General features: G+C 50.2%; 1 protein-coding gene across 6 annotated transcripts in view; it reads left to right on the plus strand.

Annotated features, from left to right (window-relative positions):
• LOC144936223 (uncharacterized) overlaps window positions 1–21,685 on the plus strand; it is an 80,491-nt gene that overhangs the window by 24,373 nt on the left and 34,433 nt on the right. For 4 of the 6 annotated variants that reach the window (XM_078863223.1, XM_078863221.1, XM_078863225.1 and 1 more), the window contains exons 2-5: window positions 3,072–6,686; window positions 7,841–8,117; window positions 11,544–11,888; window positions 13,646–13,711. In XM_078863223.1, coding sequence (XP_078719349.1) covers window positions 3,813–6,686; window positions 7,841–8,117; window positions 11,544–11,888; window positions 13,646–13,711 — 3,562 coding nt within the window. In that variant the 5' untranslated portion in view covers window positions 3,072–3,812. The remainder of the gene's footprint in view (window positions 1–3,071; window positions 6,687–7,840; window positions 8,118–11,543; window positions 11,889–13,645; window positions 13,712–21,685) is intronic. The other 2 variants (XM_078863224.1, XM_078863226.1) reach the window with 1 other exon arrangement.

The following is a 21,685-nucleotide window of genomic DNA, read 5'->3' on the forward strand; positions in this document are numbered from 1 at the left end:
GATCTAATCTTTTGCCGTATTATAGGAAATGAGACTGAGGTTTTTGTGAATAATGTATGGTTTTCTCACTTTTTATGGAACTCTCTAAAGCTTCCCTCTAGTGGAGGCCCATCCGCCAGCAGTGACGTGAGCAGGATATTGTAGGGCTGTAACTTTATATTTTCACCTTTCTACTTTTACTGCAGCACTGTACGACTATCTACGATTTAGCACCACTGCTACCTCCGCTGCCTCCGAGCAAGACAAATGTGAAGTATTCATTGCGCAGTTCCGCTGAACGGGCGAGGCCAAGGCGCATGGTCGTGCCGAGACCACTACGGTTCACGTGGGTCCGTGGTGATAAAGATGGAAAGATACGTGGCTCGGAGATGCTATCGCTTTACCGGAACACGATGGCAAAACAATGTTACGAAATTCTCTGCGATGTTCCGTTGGCTTCAGCGCAGCTGCTCTGTTTAAGTTAAGCAGCGTGTAACGCGTTGCTGCGTTCTTTGAGTTAACGACGTCTGGGGGAAAGGCCCGACGCATTCCTGACTCTCAGGTAATGGTGCTACTTTAAACAAGCGTTTTCTCAAGGGTTGTTAAAATGTTTTATTGGAATTACCAGGAGCCACATGACAAGAACGGAAAAAAAACTCCCGTTACCGGTTTGCCGCATGTAAAGACATCTCTGGCAATGCACATAACGTCATGATATGACGTTTCACTCAAAGCGGTTTGATAAAAAAACGTCGTGCGTTGATGTTAAATTCAGTAATGAAAAGTCTTTAGCCACCACTGAGCTTAATTGGTCAGAACGTAATCGACCCATCGGCCACGTATCGTGCATATAATAACGTCTCTGTAAACGTGACAATCTTGTCGGGTGGTGGAGGGTTAATGACACGATTATTTGCGTAAAACTACCACATGGCCCAACCCAAAAAAAAATGTGGATCGTTGGATTGGTTACGAAAAAAAACCTACATTTGTAAGTTAAACGTACCATTTTTACCCTTTGTAACCGAGAAACGAAGGGAGATGTCGTGGTGGTAACGGACAGCGTGCTGGACTTGCAATCCAGTGTTCGCCAGTGCGATTCCATCTCCCGGCACGGCAGTTAACAACAGGGAGTTACGTTTCTTAAACTGGTACATTCATTACTAAAATACTTACTGGAAACGGTTACCGTTTCCTGCCTTTTGGAGCAGTAATCGAATCTGGAAATGGTTACTGATTTTGCGGGTTATGGATTTACGACCATAAATTTCACCCACAGTATTCAGAAATGGAATTAGCGTTGCATGAACATATCAGAAGTGCAGATTTTCGTTTAACTTACTTTGCAAATATAAGCAGACCCTCTGGTCTATGTTTCCAATATACAGTACTGCACTTAAAACAAAAACAATCATCAGCTTATTGGCTTTCCAGACCAATATTATCACGCAGTGTTCGTTTAAGCAAGCACATTCTGGACTGGTTTCGATCTTCGGGGTCGCGTCAGCAGTTGGGCGCTTTCAACAAATGCTCGTGGATTACCGGATGTTATTGGCGAGAACACTTTCTGTAAAACATGCGACCCCAATCAACGCAAAAAGCAAATGCCGCACGCAACAGCATTATGCGTTGCCATGGAGTGTGACGTGCAAATGAGATACAGTGCAGGTATAAGCAGAACTCCGGGCCTGTTGAGACAACGCCCTCGTTTTACATCTCGGTGGCGAAATGTTATCTGCGAGATGTTATTTTCCTCGCCTGGTATACAGGAGGCCGTGGGTCAGATCCCAAACGCTGACGCCTGCGTGTTTAGAGTTTGCATGTTCTCCTTGTGGTCGCGTGGATTTCAGTTTTCCCCTTCACATTTAGGAACATGAGTTTCCAAATGGCTTCTGTAAATTTCCACACGATAAGCCGCTTCGTTGAGCTATCATTTGTGGCCATCTCGCTTCTAACCTGGTAAAATAAAAATAGTTTAGAGTTTTTAGTTTACAATCTGGCTTGTGTCCACTGTTTCCAGAGGATTCTTTATACAATGTGTGTCTGTGTCAGACCCCCTGTCATTAGTTTATTGCAATTATGAGATTAGTGGGGCAGAGATAAGTCTCCTTATCAGGAGCCGCCACGACTCAGTGTGGAGGAGCACTGATTGTGTGATCGCCGAGGGGCGAGGTGCGGTAAGGGTGGATGGGCCCTACTCATGCACCGGCCGGATTGTTTGCAGGGCCGACCGTTGTGCACGTCCGGCTCGGCCGGCAGCGCGACCTTTGACTTTGCCGGCGTGTCTCGTTTACGCGCGTGTCGCTTACTAAAGGCGGTCGCGCTCGCTCGGAGCATTGGGTGCACGCCGTACGTATGCAAAACCTCTTGGCGAAAGGGCACCACGGTGGTGGCTAGGAGATGTTAACTACCTCGCCTGGTATACAGGAGGTTCGTGGGTTCGACTCCGACTCTGGGTCCTCCGGTTTCCCCTTCCACATTTAGAATCAACGTGCGTTTAGATTATTTGGCTGTTATACATTTCGGCACGATAAGCCACTTGGTTGAGCTATCATTTGTGGCCAGGTCGCTTCCAAAAAAGAGCTGTATAGCTCAGTGGGCATTACCCGGTAAAAAAAAGAATAATTCGTTTTTAGTTTGGTTTAAGTCGCAGGAAAGCAAAACAATAGACTGTAATAGTTGGTGCACAAGTGAGCCCGGCTGGTAATATGAAACTATCATGGCAACAAGTCGGGGCACACCGTTCATAACAAATTAAACAAGTTGTAATAAGTGAGGCTATTAGAGAATGACATAAAATAATTCCGTTATTGACCAGTAGTTGAAACATCTCATTTATTTAAATATAAGCCCGGTGTACCCAATATTCTCGTGAATAAGTGGAGGTATCTGAATACTGTACGTTATTGAACTGTGCATTTTATAAATTATGCAGTACATGTAATGCACTGACTAATCCCCAAAGGATAATTTGTTCTTAATGGATTTTAACGTGTTTCACCTCTGGAAAATGATACAATGCGAAATGCCCGACCTGACGTGTGGTGCCGCTTTACTTAATGTCTTGTCTGAACATTTTGCTCCTTTTTCAGGTTCAAGAATCGGAACTGAATTCTTCACCCGAAAAATTCAAAAGAGGGGGATCGCTGGCGGCCATCTCCGCGTGCGTCCCGGCGCACGCATTCAGGCGTGCGTCCAGATTGATTGAAAAGGAAGAAGGCGAAGCCGTCGGGAAACGCACGCCTTGTCTTTCGCGGCAGGCTTTAGGACGGCGCCAATAAGCCATGTCGACGCAGCCACTCGGGGGCTGCTCTTTCACCTCGCCTTGGGTCTGAAGTCTGAGAGCCTTCTGCGTTTTACAGGCAACGCGTGCGGATCAAAGTTACCCATTCAATTCCACGGACTCGCGATGGTTAAGGTTCTGTTAAGCTGAGAAGCCACGTGATTGCTTGCATGACCGTTGCAAAGTAAGTACTTTTCTAAATGAAGCACCCTAAGAATTAATGGATACATTACGTAGACGTTACTGCATCGCGGTGGCTTTATCCAAATAAATGGATTGTTTTACATAAGTGTGGGTAAATTGTAGTTTCATTTGGTCTCTTAAAATTCACAAGCGTAGTAAACATGCCGTAGACGCATAGTCTGCAAGTGCAATCCCTCAGTAACTTAAGTAGCTGTCACTCAGTAACTAAAACTGCCGTCGGTAACTGTCCTTTATAACTCTCCGAGAATGCGGCCGAAAGAACAACCACTGCTCCCCATTTGTCCTTTCGCTGTTACGGTCTACGTCAGCCCCAGTTGTTTGTAGGCTAAAGACACATTCAGTAATTATGATGCAGGTTGGAGAAAGTGCTTTGGGAAATGGACAAAAGGGCAGCTTGAACGAGCGAGGGGATGTAAAGAGCCAAGCGGAGGGACTTAACTCGGGCGGCGGCAGACGCTATCTGTCCGACGCCGTGCTCGCGCAACGACGCCTGGACGCGTCGCGCAACTCGAACCCGCAGCGCGGCACCAAGGACCATGACGAGGCGGCCCCCGGAGGCAACGTGTGGATTTCGACCGACTTGGCTCGCAAGGCAACATCGTCGCTCGGCGATCTGAACGCGAACAGCGTCGCCGTCCACGGAGGAGGGGGACGCGTGGAAGCGTGCACCGGAGCGGAACGGGAGGCCCGTGCGGACGGGCCGCCTGCGCGTTTTACGAACCAGGTTGAAGGAGGAACAGCCATGGACGTGAACAATGGGGGAGGGTACGAGTGCGCGAACGCGAAGGTGAGCGGCCAGCAGGCTGATGAGTCGAGTTTTGTGTTTGGAGGTCAGGGTGGTCGGCTGGAAGAGGAGCCGGGAGGCGCTCAGCCTGGCTGTAAGTCCGCGTGCGCCGACAGCAGGGGATGCCACGTGGACGAGGAATTCTCGACGTACGTCACTGCCAGCGTTGATGACGACCAGTGTCCAAGTCAGGCTCTGTCGTGCAAAGGAGAAAGCTCTGACCTTGACAACCAGTGGAACGTAGACTTTGATGAGCTGCCCGTTGATAACGACGAACAGAGGAAGCGTGCGAGGCTGGAGCTGGGGCACTCTTCGGATGTTTCGACAACTGGACCAAACATCACGACGGCTGCAGATGATGCCACGTGGTCGACCGACATTTTAAACGACTCCCAAGAGACGTCTGCCTTTGTGGAGACGGGGAGTCGATGCAAACAAAGCCACCTCGTTTCTGACAGTGACCCCGTTTCATCCGACTGCATGGATACGACCGAGGCACACAGTGTAAGCCAGAGTAGTTCAAGGCAGATGAGAGTCCCCGGCGTTTTCCACCAAGAATATTTGGTGCAATCTGTAGGAGGCTCAGGCACAGGACGTCTGGTGGGGCAGCGTCACGGACACTGGCAAATTTCTTCGGATGAGTGCGACGAAGGCTTCTCGTCAATTAATCACTCTCACGGTGGAGTTGTTGTTGATGAAGATGTTCTGGGGAGTTCATCCGAGCCAGAAAAATACGAGTCGGGCATTCTGTGCAAAAGTAAAGACGATTGTTCAGAAGCAAAACCATCACGTGCCGAGGACTTGCTGGTGTTGGAGCCCGAAGGCGTTTTGTTAAATGCGTCTTCGTTTCTGGATCACAAAACTAAGATGATCACTCGTAAAGTTTTAACCGAGACGACCGCTGGCAGTCCTTTTGGTAAACTTGTAGGCGTTGTCGCGAGCGAAGATGTTGTGCAAGTTGCAGTGGGAGAGGAACGGAGGGCGAACCATGCCGTGGACAGTTTGTACGAACAAAAGTCCGAGGCAGCATTTGTGCCGGACTGGGCCACATTAGAGCACGAATCGATGGAACGCCTTAACGAGACCAAAAATACCAGCCCGGCGTTCACCGCTGCAAGTGATACCAAAGCAACGCCTGAAAACGATGGCAACGTGGACTCACTGCCAGGCTTAGATCGTGAAGTTTTGGGCGCTGCAGAAAATAGAAATCCTGCAGATCAGAGCACTGGCGATAACATTGATAACGACAAGGAAAACATGTCGGCTGAGAACACTACACTGGACACTTACGATTCGTCGGATGTTTTTCTCGCTCGAGACTACCTGTGCGGCAGCTCCACGGACTGCGTGGAGACCTCCGTGAGTGAGATCAGCAGCTCGTCGGAGTTTGATCATTCGGCGGCGGAGCCGACGATGAAATCCAGCAGGGACGCCGAGCACGACGTCCAGCGGACGGCCGGGACGCCCACCTCGGGGGCGCTCGCAGGCGAGACGGAGGGGGCGGTAGGTCTGCCGCGTCTCGCCGAAGGCGAGGCGGCGTCGCTGGCATTTCCAAAGCTCAGACTGAAAATGCCTCGAGCTGGAAACGTTTTGCCGGAGGTAGGAAGTCCCCCGGCGCTTGTGCGATGTGAGCATCGCGTGGAGAGTGAGACTCGCATTGAGGATCAGTCGTTTGATGTCACTAGCGACTTAAACACAAGTGGTAGCTTAGAAGTGTACGGTGGTATTCTAACACGACAAGGGTTTTTGGATATAATGTCATTTGATAGAAATATGTTTCCTTCCTTGCGCATGGAAGCTCCAATGGAAGATATGACCGCGTCCGAGCCGGTGTTTTTGACAGAAGTTGCACTCGAAGTGGAATCGGAGAACGGGGAAATTCAAACGGAGCGGCCAAACGCGATCGAAGCAGGCTTGAACACCAACAAGGTGGACAGTAAAACCAGCTCGCCTATTAAAAGAACGCCGAGGAGATCGATGGCTCGACTGATCGCGAGACCAAGTCCGAAGAACGCCAAATCGAAGGTGGACGGCCAGGCCGCGCATTTGCCCCGTCCGCTCAAACGATCGGCGTCGGTCGTGGAGCCGAAGGTGACGCGCTCGCCGTCGTTCGCCGACTGCCCTCCGAGCTCCCCGGCCTCGCTCAACTCCCCTGCGCCGCGCAGCCCACCCAAGGTGACCACCGCCAACGGCAAGCCGCCGAGGCCGGCGGACGCGATGCCTCCGGTCGCCCAGCGAGGAGGCGCCGGGCGGCCGTTTCCCGCGCCGTCGGCCGGCGGCTCGCACGCGAGGGCGGTGCGCACGCTCAGCTTCGTCTCCCGCATCCCCGGGCTGCGGAGGGCGTCGTCGGGGGTCAGGCTGTCGGCGAGCATCTCGGTGAAGGCCGACAGCAGCATGGCCGAGCAGACGTCGGAGGCGAGCTTCAACTCAATGGAGGTACACTCGGGACGCGTGGCCGCGTACGGACCGTGTCGAGATCGGTAACGTATCGAGGGGCGCCACGGTGGCCAGATGTTAACGACCTGTCCAGTAATGGGTGGATTGGAACGTTACAACAACAAAAAGTACGAAAACACAATAGGAGTGTTCCAATATGCTTGTCTGCCCAGGAAAGCCTCGCTGAGTTTCAGGGTCCTGCCAAGTTATGTTTCAAGTAGGGGCTAATGATTGCTGTGCAGATTCCAATTGTGGGTACTTTTTCAAATTTGGCAAATTTGGGCCACGACGCGGGCACGTGGTGGCCTTCTAACTCTAGGGACGATGTTACGGATTTATTAACGTCCACTGTGAAGCAGATGGCACGAATTTTTATGGTAGGGTTATGTTTTTTCCATATATCTTCTATTTTGGCCGAGGTAAAAGGAAGGTCACAAGTCTATATATCTTATCATTAATACCATGGTTTCTTGGTTTGAGTCCTTATTTGGCTCCTTATGACCATAATCACCCAAGTACTTGCTACGACTTGTAAATAAACACATTAAATGTATTTTAGATGTGTGCATGCATTAATGTATGCATGTGTTTGGATACATTTATGTATGTACCCTACATATTTATATTTAAAAAATGAATATATTTTGTGTATTCTGTACAGTACATGCAATAGATTACATTAAAATGATAAGAATATGAAAATTGCCAAATAACCTCAGTTGAATAGCATTACACCTGTCCTGGTTTTCCCAGGATCATCACCTTTTAAGGTTACTGTCCTGGGAAGTCTGAGTCTTTCCTGGACAATGGAAGATCCAGTTTTTAGTCATTTACCGTGATAATATACGTACACTTTCACTCGTGACAATGCATTTACATGCAGCTCCCCCCCTCTTCCGAATCGTGAGATATTATTCTTCCCGTAACATCTCCTGGTTATTTTTTTCTACCTCGTAGGTGGCAACCCCTAGCAGCGAAACAATAAAGCACATCCCACTGAGGACGCATTCAAGTACCGTGATGGGTTCCAGCAGTTTCAAAGCACGTACAGTATCTACTGTAATTCAGTGAGGATTTCTACAATTAAATATTAATGCTGCTTTTTTTTCCTTTTTCCCCCACCCCTCCCTCTGCCGCATCCCCATTATCTTCAGAGCGCGAGCGAAACCAGCAGGTCCGCTGAGAACAGCAAAAAAAGTTTAGCCTCCAGCTCGTCGGCCGCGACAGCACCTCAGGCACGGCCTCCGCTCGCGCACCGCCCGGAGCCGGGGCCGCGTGCCGTGCCCGGGTCGGCGCGCCAGGCCTCGCGGACGCAGGCTCAGGCGAGGGCCGGGCTCTCTCCGCCCGGAGCCAGGCCGAAACAGAATGAGATCCCGATGACCTCTAACCTCGGAGGCGCGGCGGTGGGGAGCGCGAGGCCCGCGGAAGCAGGTGAGAGGGCGTTTGAAGGACGTTTGAGAATCATCTTCTTGGTTCTTTCGGTAAAGTCACGTAGAATGGAAATAATAAAGTAATAAAAATAAAACCTAATAAAATAATTCTCACGACGTTTCGGCCACAACGCAAGCAGCCGTCCTCAGGTGGAGAACAGGTCTGTGGAGGAGACGGAGTCTCTGAGAATTGTATTTTATTATGTTTTATTTTTATTATTTTATTATTTCCCTTCTACGTGACTTTACCGAAAGAACCAAGAAGATGAATCCCTGCAGTCACGAAAGCTTTAAATAGAAATTTGACGTTTGAGAAGTTTAACACGGAGGCTTTACCAACAAATTTATATTTAAGCGGTCTGGCCCAAAAACGCCCCCCCCCCCTCCCTCCTTTATCATGGGTACAGTATTTAAGAAGTTCACGAGCACCGCTTGATGTGTCGCATATTGCTGCAATTCGTGGACGGTTCCTCGAACGTGTTAAATGGTGTCATGATGTGTGGAAGTAAATGTTGTTGCAAATTTCAAAGTGACGATGGTGTAGATATAGCATTCTTGTGGATGAGGCCTGGTTAGTGAATTAAATGCGTGTTTCAAGGAGTTCTTAGCACGGCTTGAGTTTTAATTATCACTGGTATTTTTGTTAATTTCCATGAATGTGTTGCACGTGTTATGACACAATTGTTAAAGAGATGATCGTTTTATGAAGTTCAGAATGATGATGGTGTGGAAAGCATTGCTGTGAACATAAAGTCATCGACGCTTTGACAAGAGGATGACCTATTTACTTTTGACGCACAAGACTTTTTTTTATAAGTGCACTGCTTACAAATCCGATCTTTGTATTGCTGTGCAGAGTAGAGTAGGTGAGGTACATTTTTGAAAAATTGAAAATAATCATTAAGCGTGCTTAGCTGTCACATGGTAGTGGTGCATGTGTATTAATGTGAGAGAAAAAAAACAAGACTGTTACAATATGTTCCTGAGAGCAACTGTTTGTGGCAGAAAACTTGAAGCGCTAGTTACAAAAACTGATTAGCGTCGGTGTGAAGCGGGAACAGATGTGGTCACGCACAGCCCCAGGACTCTGTGGTCGTGACACACACAGCCACCGGCAGAATGAATTGGAAAGCAGCTGACGCCTAACGTTGTGGCTGTAAATTAAGTAGTTGTAAAATCCAGAGGACAGAAATTCCTTGGCCCGTGGAATTTAAAATAGGTTCTGGCACCACTCTCGTTGACGTGTCTGGGAGGTTGGACCGCGTGTTGTTCGGCACCATGTCCGACGTTTTGCTCCACGTGCTTGGGGACTCTTTAGGAAATATTAAATTGGGGATCGTTGGTCTAAATTGTACGTATGTTGAACTTTTTTCGCGCCGTACGTAGCCAACCGTGCGAATTGGGGGTGTGGGGGAAGGACAACAAACTAAACACCAAAAGCAGTTCTAAAGAAATGAGTTTTCATCATCTCCCTGTGCATGTGTCATCCTGGACACAAGAGTGATCATGCCACAACAGGATGACAGAGCCTCCTGTTTCATGCTGTTTGGGTACAGTACAGTATTTTTTAATAGATGAGGAGTTACCCACACTTTACTTCACAATAGTAGGGTTATATAAAAGCAATATCTACGAGTGGAATCCAGTAACTCCGGATTGCAAGTCCAGTATGCGAACTACTACGCCGTATGGCAACGCCGTTGTTGAATATTGTGCGTTGACGGAGATGTCACGCGTGTAACGGATCAGTTAAAACAAAACAACAACATAGAGTTAGAGGGTCAGGTTGCTGTTCAGCCATTACGGTTTCGCCATGCCCGGGGCGGGAGGAGTTAAACTGCACGAGCGCGGCGGAGATTGCCGAAGGAGTCCGTGATGGCATTGGCCTGTCAGTGGCGATGTTCGTCAAAAAAAATCCGATAAGCAGATGCCTTGCAGTCAGTGCGCACTGTCTCCGCGCCGTGCCGGTGGCTGTTGCGACGATCGCTTCGGTTTCACTCGTGCCCGGCGCCGTTACGTGCGGCTTACGCGTTACCGAGCGTTTTGATTCGCGTAAGCCTATAATACATTCACGCGTTTAGGAATCCTGCGTTTTTTTTTCATTTCAAGAATGGCTTTCCCATTGCCTTTATATTTTTAACGACGGTAAAAAAGTAATGCCACCCATGTCGGTCGCTTTACGCGGAATGCAGCGGCAGACTTGCTCTTGGACGACGAGACCCCACCGACACCGACCGACCGACAAGCGAACGGACGGAGCTATTTGTGGCGTTCGTGGATTTCCAGGGGCTTTTTTTAGGCCCCCGGGCGGTCGTGGGCCCCTAGCTCCACTTTGCTAAGAACATCACCGCAGCACGCTGACGCTAGGGCGAGGGCCGGAGGAGTTTGGCCAGCAAAGCCGAGGCGCGATGTTAGTTTTTTCTGCATCTCGACCCCCCACGTGCGCCACCCTTTCCGGTTCGCACAGGTGGGGGTGTTGATGGGGGGGGGGGGGAGAGTCTCTGCAGCCGTTCAGAAAACATCGTGAAGTATTTCTTGTGCGGCCAGTCATGGGTTTTGCCGAAAAACAATGTAAAGGGGGCAATCTGCGGAATCACCACGTTCGTTAATTCTCCTCCGATCTGCGCCGGCATTCATAGAGATATCGAATTGATCGCCGCTTTCCGTCAGTGAGGTTCGTGTAAGAAGTCTTAAGCCCATTACACTGATTAATTTTTGTCTGTTAACATATACACCTCGCCCTGACTTCGTGTTTTATAATAGAAAATGCCATATATTGAACATTGCAACGTAATTGGGATATTTCTTTATGTTTGAATATGAAGGCTCTAGCTTGGTCACAAGCAAAGTATTTGATTGATTGGTCATTTGTCCCTGAAGTAGGCCACTTACATCCCCACTTTACTGTAAAACCCATGGCACCGTCGCTCTACTGATTGGCCGATTTTGCCGGTGCACTGTTAGGTGAGGCTGGTTTTCATTGACTGCTGCGTTGACGTTCGTATCGGTTCGCCCCGCTCGGCTACTTTGGTTGGAAAATACGAAAACGTCCGGAGCTCGGCTGGAATTGATCCAAGCAATGTGCGTTCGTTTGTGCCAAAGCGACCAATTCTTCGGCTGCCACCGTGTCAACAACGCACACTGCACGGGACAGTTTGGGTAATCATCGCAGCTGTTTCTCCCCCTTGTTTGTAACAGCAGAAGAGCAACGCAATCCCTGGTTGAGCGTTTGTTTACAGAGCCCTTCCAACTGTTTGCCCACACTCTGCCTACTTAAGTCTGCTCATTCATTTATTTATTCCTCTACCGCTTCTACCGCCACCGCCGAGTGCGTTTCTGCGGCGACGCCACTTGCAACGCGGCTCCCGGCGATGTCAATCGGCGCAAAGCCCCCCCCCCCCCACACCGTCGGCGTGTGCCTCGGCAGGACCAAGCAGGACCCCGGCGCAGCCCGGCACGGCCGCGAGCGCCGGCAGACCTCCTCGGGCGAGAGCCGGCTCCTCGCTCCCGGCGCCGGCAAAATCGACGTCCGCTCGGTGCCTGCCGACCACCGCGGCGCCGCCGCCGTGGGGCGCTTCCCGGCCGTCGTCTGCGACGGCTCCGGCTCGGGCGCCCGGCCCGCAGCAGTCCGGCCCCTCGCGGCCGCTCCGCTCGTCGGCCGCGGGGTCGCGACCTCCGCCCGCGACTTCCGCCGCCGCCGCCGCTCGTCCTCGCAGCGCCAGCAGCTCGTCCGTTGGCAGCAACCAGAGCTCGGCCAGCAGGGTCTCCAATGGTACGTTCGGCCGCCGTCGCCGCCGCCGCGCGTCGTGTGCTCGCGATGAGCCGCTGCTGCCTGCGGAGGTGTTCACGGTGGTGCTCTTGGGCTCTCGGGATGTGTTTTTTCTCCTCTCTAGATGGTTGGAGTGTGTCGGCGAATGCGAGCCTCTTGACAGCCCCTTGCTAGTTTTTCACGGGACTAACGTCTGTGGTTTGCGTTGTGTTTTGAACAAATGCATTTGTTGAACCAGTTTTATTCCTTGTCTTTGGTTTGTGTAAAGATTAACCCTTGCGTGTCTAATGGTTAGTTTAGCTTAATTTATTGATGTTTTTTTAAAATAATTTGTGAGAAATGTGCGATGATAAATTAACTGCAATGCCAGGCAACCTCCTGGCTGCATGTTTAAGGGCATCGTGTTCTTTTGTATTTTTAGCTTGCCTCATTGAAATGTGTCTTAAATCCCTCCGTGATCCCCTCAGCATTTGGAGCCAATTTTGAGAAGCACGCTAACCTGCCCTTTTTCCCCTCTTGCATAGCTGCCTTTCTGCAGAAAGTTTTCCCTGGCCAAGCAATTTCCTGAGACTTGAATGTCCAAATAAAATCCAAAGGGGCCTGTTTTGAAGCCACAGGGTGTAGACAGATGTATTGACATTCTTCTTTAGTTGTGGTTAAAGATTCCTGAGTTAGTAACCGCTTTGCAGTTTGACTTGTTGGACTTTGGATGCCATGAAAAGCAAACAAACCGAGCACGTGATTCACTCACTGTTGTACGAAAGCACGTGCTCTACATTGCAACACTATTGCTCAAAGTTGCTCTACAATTTCCCCCCCCCCAACCCCTCTCATTTGATTGTCAGTTGTACGTAGGAAGATGTAAAGCAGCAATGTTCCATTCAATGCTTGTAATAAACACGAGGTTTAAGTTTGCGTTTTTACCGACTGACCTTCAAACAAAATGTTATAATAATCGTAGCAATGAATTTCCCTTGTAAATCTCACCCGAGTCTCAATATTCTTTCAAGAGGGTCCTGCATTGGGATGTTTGGCCAGGTTCTATTGATTTTCAAGGCAAAGTAATGTATTTGTTCAAATGAGCATGAAGCAGTGCTCATTATCTGCTTCATACCTTTGAGCCAGTGGTGATGGAAATGTTACACGCCTCACTCCTCTTGCGAGTCTATCCATTGGACAACCACTGTTGACTTCCTCACAAAGTGGTGACCCGTTTTGTCGACCCCGGAGGGATGATGAGCCGAGTGAAACCCAAACCAGGAGTTGAACTTGCAACCCTTCAGATTACGAGCCGCTCACTCTACCGCTGAGCCACTTGCCCGCATTTGATACGTAATTTTTTAAATTCACTATTAATGAGCGTTTGGCGTCGCGTGGTAGGACATCGGAGTACTGTACCCGGAGAACATTCGGCACGCGTACGAGGGGGTAACAACGCAGCACCGCTCCAATCCCCCACGGCTGTCTGGAAAAAGCTGATTGTCACTGGCCATGAGCAGGCTGCACTCTACTCGGCTTCCAATATCCGATGAGAAGAGTGCTTGTTTCGGACGATTCGGTCGCAGTCATCGGACCATTTTTTTGATAGAAAAAAACACGCGAAACAATATTGAGCGTGTGTTTTACGAACGGCGCTGTTATCTTTTCCCGGCGCTCATTTGCAACGCACTAACACCTGCGAACCCCCCCTCCCCTTGCCTGCTGTGTTGCTGTGCACCGCTAACGCCTGTGCTGTCTATTCTCTGCATGTGCTTGCGAAGCGTCTGTCCAACCTGCCAGGCGAGTCTGGGACATCCGGGCACGCATAACCTTGCCGCAGTTTGTCGGTGAGATTCTACTAACCCCTCGCTGTCCCAACACCTACCCCTTACTCGCTTCCTCTCACGTGCATTTCGATTCCCCCCCACCGTAGAGCCTCCACAGACTGTTGGGGTAAGTGCACCTATTAAGGTCGGCGTGGTACAAGAAAGTTGCAGTGTGGCCAGCACCACGCCTCATTGAGTTTGTCTTCCCAGTGCTGATCGTTACACATTGCACCGGGCACTCACACAAGGCTGTGTCGAGCTATGGATGACCCAGGGCTGGTTCAGATATCACCGCCGATGTTAACAATGGCTGGGAATCGAATCCAGATCAACCGCGTTGTGCGGTGCTTGAATCAGTGCACTGTTGCTGCCGGCACTGAAGTCACTGATATCACGAAATAAAAATAATATATTATTTACTGATATCACTGCTCTTACGGCACAGAGATGCATTAAGCATATTCCCACGAGGTCCTATTTACTGGTAAATTATGTTCAAGGTAAGTGAATTACTTTTGAGTTTTGGGCCAGATTCAAATCTTGATTAGACGGCGGAAACATCGCCCTTGCGATTCACTCCACTTTAGGAGATGGAGACGTTGGTACGTTTTTTTTGCCAACGATTGATGGAACATTCATCAGCTTGGGAATAGGGCCCAGTGTCCTCTTTGTAAGTGGTTCTTTGCAGAGCACGGTAATCTTACTGCTGTGCAAACGTACCTCTTCGTGAATAAGAATAAGAATTGTACAGCTCGTTATTAATGCCCTGCTGGATGAAGGCCTCTCCACATCTGTTGTTATTGAGGGTTGTTTGACCATACCTTGCAATGTTTGTTGGTGCGGGTTGGTGAAGGGGTGGCTTAGTGGGGGGAGAGGGGGGAGGGGGGAGTGGAAGGGGGCCCTAATCGGTTTCACTCACCACCGATGTGTTATTAGCCATGGCCGGTAATCGAAATCAGTTCTACCGGTTCATAGGGCATTGCACTATGAACCTTGTAGGTCATTTTGGTGATTTAGATTTTGGGCACGAGGTGCCCTTGCCACGTAGCAACCCAAGGGGCTCGCTCGGCAGTGATCGTGGTTTTCAATCCTTGGGTCAGGACTGAGGGAAAGAGGAAAACGCGGCGGCCGCCAACTTTCTGCGCTTGGAACGAGAAAGTCTTCCGGGGGATTTGCAACTCACTCGGCCGATGATTGTGGGGGGAGAGGGGCGGCGGTGTGGTGTGGGGGGAAATGTTCCGCCGCATAATTTGGCCAAGGCTCTTCTGCAGTTGGGGCATGTTCATAAGGCAGGCGGCCAACGGTGCCTGCCGATGCCCTCTGCTGGCCGCCGCCGCGGTACAATGGGCGTTGTTTTGTGGCACAAAACGGATAGGGGGATCGTAATGGCACAATCGTGGCATTGTTTGGCCCCGGCAGATTTGTGACACTGGAGCTTCTTGTCACTGGGGTCTGGAGATGCCCCGCTGTTGTGTGTTCCCCGAAATGAGTTCAGATGGGACAGCACTTGTGCTGCCAGAGTCACGCAAGCATGTCTCGTTTTATCCAGCGTAATCTCAACATTAGAACGTTTATACTCTTGCTCTGCTTTGCTTCGTGGTGTCTCTGGGATTGACACTGCCTCGGTAATCCTCGGAGCGCGAGTCTTGATGTGCACGCAACGAAAATGCCGATTTTAACGCAGCAGAGACTTCCGCTGGCGTTGTAAAATATCGCACGTTTTGCACAGCAAAGCCCTCTGTAGGCCGCACACCTGGACATAGTGTCCTTGTTAAATCTTAGCATTAACCAGAGCTAATAATTATCCTTTCATTTATTTGAAAGTGCGTATCCTAAATGGGGGTTGCTGCCAAAGGCCAGCACGCTGAACTGGCAGTCCAGAGGTCACCAGTTAATATTCCATCTCCTGGAGTGGCAATTAAATCCCCCTGCCTCTGTCCACCGAGCAATATAAGTGTGGGTACGTCTGCTGTCGATCGACAGGTCGTGTGCGGTGCGAGAAAGTGTGGGTACACATCCGGCCAGCAAGGAAGAATGGCACAAGTACTTTCTTAGAGGGGGGGTGGGAGGGTGGTCTACAGAGCTCCTTCTACTGCAGGACCTTTCGCCAGCACTTCCGTGAGCAAATCGATTGAATACGAATTGTTATCTACCTTGCCTGTTATACAGGAGGCCGTGGGTTCGATCCCCACTCTGACGCCTGTATATTTGGAGTTTGCGTGTCTCTCTCCCCGTGGTCACGTGGATTTTTCTCCAGGTCCTCCGGTTTTTTCCCCTCCTCATTTTCGAATCAACATGCATTTTTTTACTGCTATAAATGTCCACGTGATAAGCTACTTCGTTGGGCTATCATTTGTGGCCAGGTCGCTTCTGAAAAAGAGCTGTATAACTCAGCTGATCTTACCTGGTAAAATTAAAAATACTTTAGTCTTTTGGTATAGTTTTTCTTGAAGGTGGACAAGTTGCTGTTAATCAGAAAGCCTGAAGGCGAGGAAGCGAGGCTGTTCGTCAGGTAGCTCGCGTGCGACCTTTGACCCTCCGCCGCGTACACCGTCGACAGGGAGGTGAGGCTGAAGGTCTCGAACGGGCACCACGTGCGCCACAAGACACCATCGTGGCTGTGTAACGTTGCCGTGCCGCCCTGCCCTGGGAAAATGTGAGGCTATTTTTACAGCGTTGGCTTGGCACGGGTCGCACGCACGGCCAGACATTGTCACGTGTTCTGGCATTCATCTGGCTCGCGGGTCTTCGGATGGGGGCGGGGCGGGGTGGGGGGGCGCTGGCACTTGTATTTGTACATCTGATGTAATTGCGTAAATTGTATTTGCCGTGCCTTTATTTTTACATTGGTTCATGGTCATTATTTGAGGCACTGAGCTCACTTAGGCCAGCCGTGTCAATCAACATTAATCAGCTAAGTGTACATGTTCTGCCCTCTGTCAATCCACAGCTGGATGATGGTCTTCCCACATCTGCGTTGCTTTCCCACGCCATGCGGATAATCGGTGTTTATATGACCATACTGCACCACGTCGGTCAGTGTGGTTTGGTTGAGGCAGGGACCATTGTATAGGACAACGGTGGATTCTGCCCACTGTGTAGCTGCGCAGCTTATTACAGCACATTTTTGTGCAATGGTCGCAAATCCTAGTACCACGCAGGCCACAATGCCTTTTATCTTGCAACATCTCGGTGGAATTGGGCGCATTCCAGGTGATTCGGTCATGAGCAATCAGCCCAGATGCGCACCAAACTTATCTACTCATCACAATCATCTTTCGGCAGCGCGTCTTTGCGGCGAGCAGCGCTTACGCCTTAGCATTTGTGACGCCGCGGCCTTTGCGGTGACGGCAGGGCACCTCGCTGTTTTGGGTAGGACAGTCAGTGCGCGGTTGCGTTGGAGGAACACGGAGTCACTCGGAATTGCAAAGCGTGCGTTTGTGCAAACGTTTGCGGCTACCCGCCATGAGTTCACTGTTTAACACGAACAGGCCTCGGGGAGCATGTCAGCATAACAAGTGTGCGCTCCCTCTGTGCATCGGCCAGGCATTGGCCCAGCGAGTGTGTCGATGCTGGTCTCTGGCGAACGTTGTTGTCATCGCTAACGCTGGCTCGCTATGATTGCGCAAGATTTAAAATGGGAATCAAAACAACTTACAGTGCTGGCCCACTGGTTTGTTGGCTATTTTAGTTGTAGTTTGTAATAATATGCTACAGCCCTTTGTCAATCCGCTGCTGGATGAATGCCTCCCTTATTCCATTTCAGTTATGGGAGTAGCTTGACCATACTTGACTGCGCTGCAAAGTGTGGATTGGTGAATGGGCGGGGAAGCCCAGGACTGGTGTGGGTATCACTCGCCACTAACGTTTGCCATGGTCAGGAATTTAACTCAAGTTGCAGGGCTCATAGTGCAGTGCGCTAACCGCTGTACCACCACTCCCCCCCCCGCCACCCCATTTTCATTGTATATATAACATAAATGATCAGTTTACCTCTCCTGTTACGACGACAATAATTTGTAACTTTGATAGCATGCCAGCCTTTCAGCAAGATCATAAGTTCATGGCCAGCAAGGCTAGATGGGGAAGTGCCACTGTCGGGACAGTGATTTACAAACGCGTCTGACGGACAAACGCAGAGATTCGAATGCGCGCACTGTGCCGTCTCCGTTTACAGCGTTCGGGCGTTCCGCATGCTGCTAAAATATTTCACGGAAGCATTGTCCAGCAAATGCGCGCGCAGTATTTATGTAACCTCTGGGTTCTTATTTTGGGGCATCCAGCTGTCTCGGTAGGCTCCCCCCCTTCCCACCCGATCGCTCGCCCCTGTTGCGCGTCGCATGTCACGCGCACACCTTTTATAGTACAGCGTGGAAAATCGAAGTGACAACGTATGCACGCCGCTTTCAATTGGACGGCCGGGTTGGCGCGGGCGGCATGCGGCACGTGAATTATTAGCGGGAAGCGGGGTCGCGTTGCTGCTGCTGCTGCTGTGGTTGCCTGCCTTTCGCGTGCGGCGGCTTTTTTTCAGAGCGCTCCAGCGCATGTGGCTTCTCTCTCCTCTTTTTATGCCTAATCGTTCTCGGCAGCGGGAGGTCAAACGCAAGAATTTCAGCTCGGAATATTGAACGCGTTTTTGCCCTTCGGTGTGACTCCGTAAAGTAAAGTAAAAAAAGCAAGCAAGCAAGCAAAGCGAGAAGAACGTGAGCGCAGCTTTGGAAACCTTCGCGCGGAAAAAATCGCCGACCCGCTGACTCGCAGCAAAGGCTGGAAGTTTTTCTGCAGGCCGGCTGACTTCGGATCGGCCTTTTTTTCCGATGGACGTGCGCGGCACGTTAGGGAACGGAGCCGCTGAGATTCGAAGATCGGTCCCGCATTCTGGACCGCGATCCGGGACGCCGATATCGAACGTGCCGCCGAGGAGCGTCCGCTGCACACGCACAGACGGCAGCGGGCAGGCTGCCTCGTCAGCCGCGCTCGCCGCGCGTGGGATAGGATAATCGTTTTTTGTTGTTATTATTATAGTGTCGGCCCGTGCCCTGTGTTTCTCCCTTCTTCTCTCGACTTAGCCATGACCGTGCTGTCACTGTGCTGCGGGGGACTCTGGTACTCACACGACCTTTCCCTCCTCTTTGTTGCCGTGGTCGGTGCGCCCGCACTCTCGCTCCTCACCTCGCTCGTCAGCTTTTGCATCCGTCGAGCCCCCTACCCCTTCCCGTCCTGTAAGTGTCTTCCACCTTCTTCACCGTAACCTCGCCGTGAGATTTAACACCATTGAACTGTGCTTTTCAACGCGTCGTGTTAACCGTTTCTCGTTTTTTTTAATGCGTTTGGAGGCTTCGTTTTTTGTTTTGTTTTACGCGTTGCACGGATGACGATTAACGCTCGCGGCGCATTTCACTCTGGACGACGAGGATAACCACTTAAAAGGTCGTGGCTGCGCATTAAGGCGGCGTCAGCCGGCAGAGTAAAGTGCGCGGCGCGTAGCTGCAGTGATTTGCGGGCACGTGTGTGCGCGCACGCATTAACGTAAGTCAACAAGCACGGCTTGGCGATGTGTCCTGTTGTAACGTTGTTGCCGCAGTAACAAGCCCGAGCTGGCGAAGAATGTCGGTAATTCCTGAGGAATTGCCGTTACAGTGTGGTAAAGTGTGGCCGTGCCTAGAAAGCTGTTGGGCCGGGATGCCGCGAGGTTGATCCCTAGCACCTGGTGCTTGCCGTCCGACACGGCGGAGGTGGCCCTCTCATCTGCGGCCCTTTTTGGAGAGCCCCGTTGACCAATTTTGGGAATATTTTCTCGATGCGATCTCGGTGCACAGGATGGAGAAACCTGAACGAGTTGAGCAGCTCCCCGAGGTTGACTTAGACTAAAATGAGTACAGTATATGAACATCAGTTGTGGGGGGTGGGGTGTGGAAGGTGGCCAGGTGTAGTGCTGGCCACACTACTCCTTCATGTGCCGGTGCTGGCCTTAATAGGTGCTTGCTAACAGTGCCACTTTCCCCGATGGTCCATAAAGGCCACACAGTGAGAACCACGCAGTGCATGATGCATGCATGTTGAACTTCTTTCGCACTGTTCGTAGCCAACCGTGCTAACGATGGCGTGAAAGTGAGGGCAGTCGTCGACGCTTTCTTCGTCCCGCCACCGTGTGGGGAGGGCGTTTTGTCTTGCGGCAAGCACGGGAAAAAAAACGCTCACAGGAAGGATTTGGTGAAAATAAAATGCCCCATTGTGCACAAAAATAAGCACAAGCTTTGTAGCTTCATCTGACCTCTCGTGTGGTTAATTCTGTAAGAGGGTGGGATTGGAGGGGGAGAGGAGTGTTTCTTGAATCCTCACTATTGGCCGGAGCCTTCAGTCTGCCTTGTTTAAGCTGAGCACTCGAGTGGCGTAGTGGAGGTCCGTGCCGTAGCCAGCCGCAAGCTCAGCGCGACTTTGTTTGAGAGCTTTCACAGAATAGACATCGGATACCTAGCCAAAGCTTGTTTGCCCTGGCATAGAAATATGCACTGACTATTGTCTTCTACAGCACGGTACCTTTGCAAGATTATTAAATCACCCCACCTCTGTCCACCCACCAGTAGTATTGAGTTGACCACAGTCTTGTTGATTGGCAGGTCGCGGTGTGTAGGGACTCCTGTCGATTCAAAGACATCTGCCCAGTGTGGAAGCATCGGCCAAATACAGAATCAGAACCAGAATATGTATTTATACTGGAGGAATCCGATGAGCGATAAAACTTTTTTTCACAGATGCCCAATCGGGGTCGGTTCGGAGTGAAAAGTCTAGGAAAGGTAAACAAATCACTTAAACATCTACGAATAAAACTCAACTATTTTTTTTAAATCTTACCGGGTAAAGCTCACTGAGCTATGCAGCTCTTCTTCAGAAGCGACCTGGCCACAAATGATAGCTCAACGAAGTGGCTTTCCACGTGGAAATGTATCGCAGCAAAATAATCTAAACGCATGTTGATTCTAAAATGTGGAGGGGAAAACGCGCCCACGGGGAGAGAGACATGTAAACCCGCTAAGGGGGGGAGGCTTTGTAGAGCCGACTTATTATCGTCGGCGTTGGCGTGATCCAGCAATTGCAGGGTTGCACCTTTACCATTTTACAACGCCTTTATAGCATCGCCTGCCGTTGTTTAAGCGACGTTGACAACGTGTGCCACTCATGTGTATACTTTATAAATTTCGCATTTCTCTATTAGTTTGTTCTCTTTGGGCAAGGAAACAAACCCTGGCTAAAGATGTACTTTTAGCAGTTGATGGCGAAACGTAGCAAAGCATTTCCTCGGGATGATTGTGCGTTTCCCAGCAAACGCGCGTGGCAAGCAATGAATTCACTTAACACCTAAAATCACTTGAGGGGATAGTTGGCTGTGTGTATGGTGACGAGCCACTCCATCTGGAAAACAGGGGAGGGGAAATTAAATTTTAATCTCCTTTGACACATTGCTTGGGCAGACTGGGACATGTGGAAATTATATAATAAATTAAATAAAAATCCAATTCCTTTCTGCTGCATTAATAAATTGGCATCGTCGCTGACAGTACTGCGTCTTTGCTTGTTGAGAATCGGGACTGTCACGGGGCGTCGATTCGTGACACATGTGGAACCACGTGTGTATGTCTTTGTTGGGAGAGAATCGATTTTTTTTGTATTTGCATACATATTTAATCGGTTGACGTAATCCCTGCAGCTGCTAGAGGTGCTACAATGCACCGTACAGTAAGAGTATCAATTCTGATATCAATTTGCGACTCCCATTCGACTCTCGATCAACCGAATCACGTTAAATCCATTAATTTCGGCACATCCAAGCATCACGTTTCAAGACGTTGAAAGGCTTTCTGCTTCATGTAACAACTTCACGTTTAAGCGCGTCACTTAATCTCTAAGCGGTTCTGTTAGAATGCCACGAATGCGCATCGGAGTTACGTGTTTAAAATAGCATACGGTGCGAAAGAAGTTCAACGTGCAAGTGTG

Source organism: Lampetra fluviatilis, chromosome 15 (assembly GCF_964198595.1).
Source record: "Lampetra fluviatilis chromosome 15, kcLamFluv1.1, whole genome shotgun sequence".
Taxonomy (NCBI): domain Eukaryota; kingdom Metazoa; phylum Chordata; class Hyperoartia; order Petromyzontiformes; family Petromyzontidae; genus Lampetra; species Lampetra fluviatilis.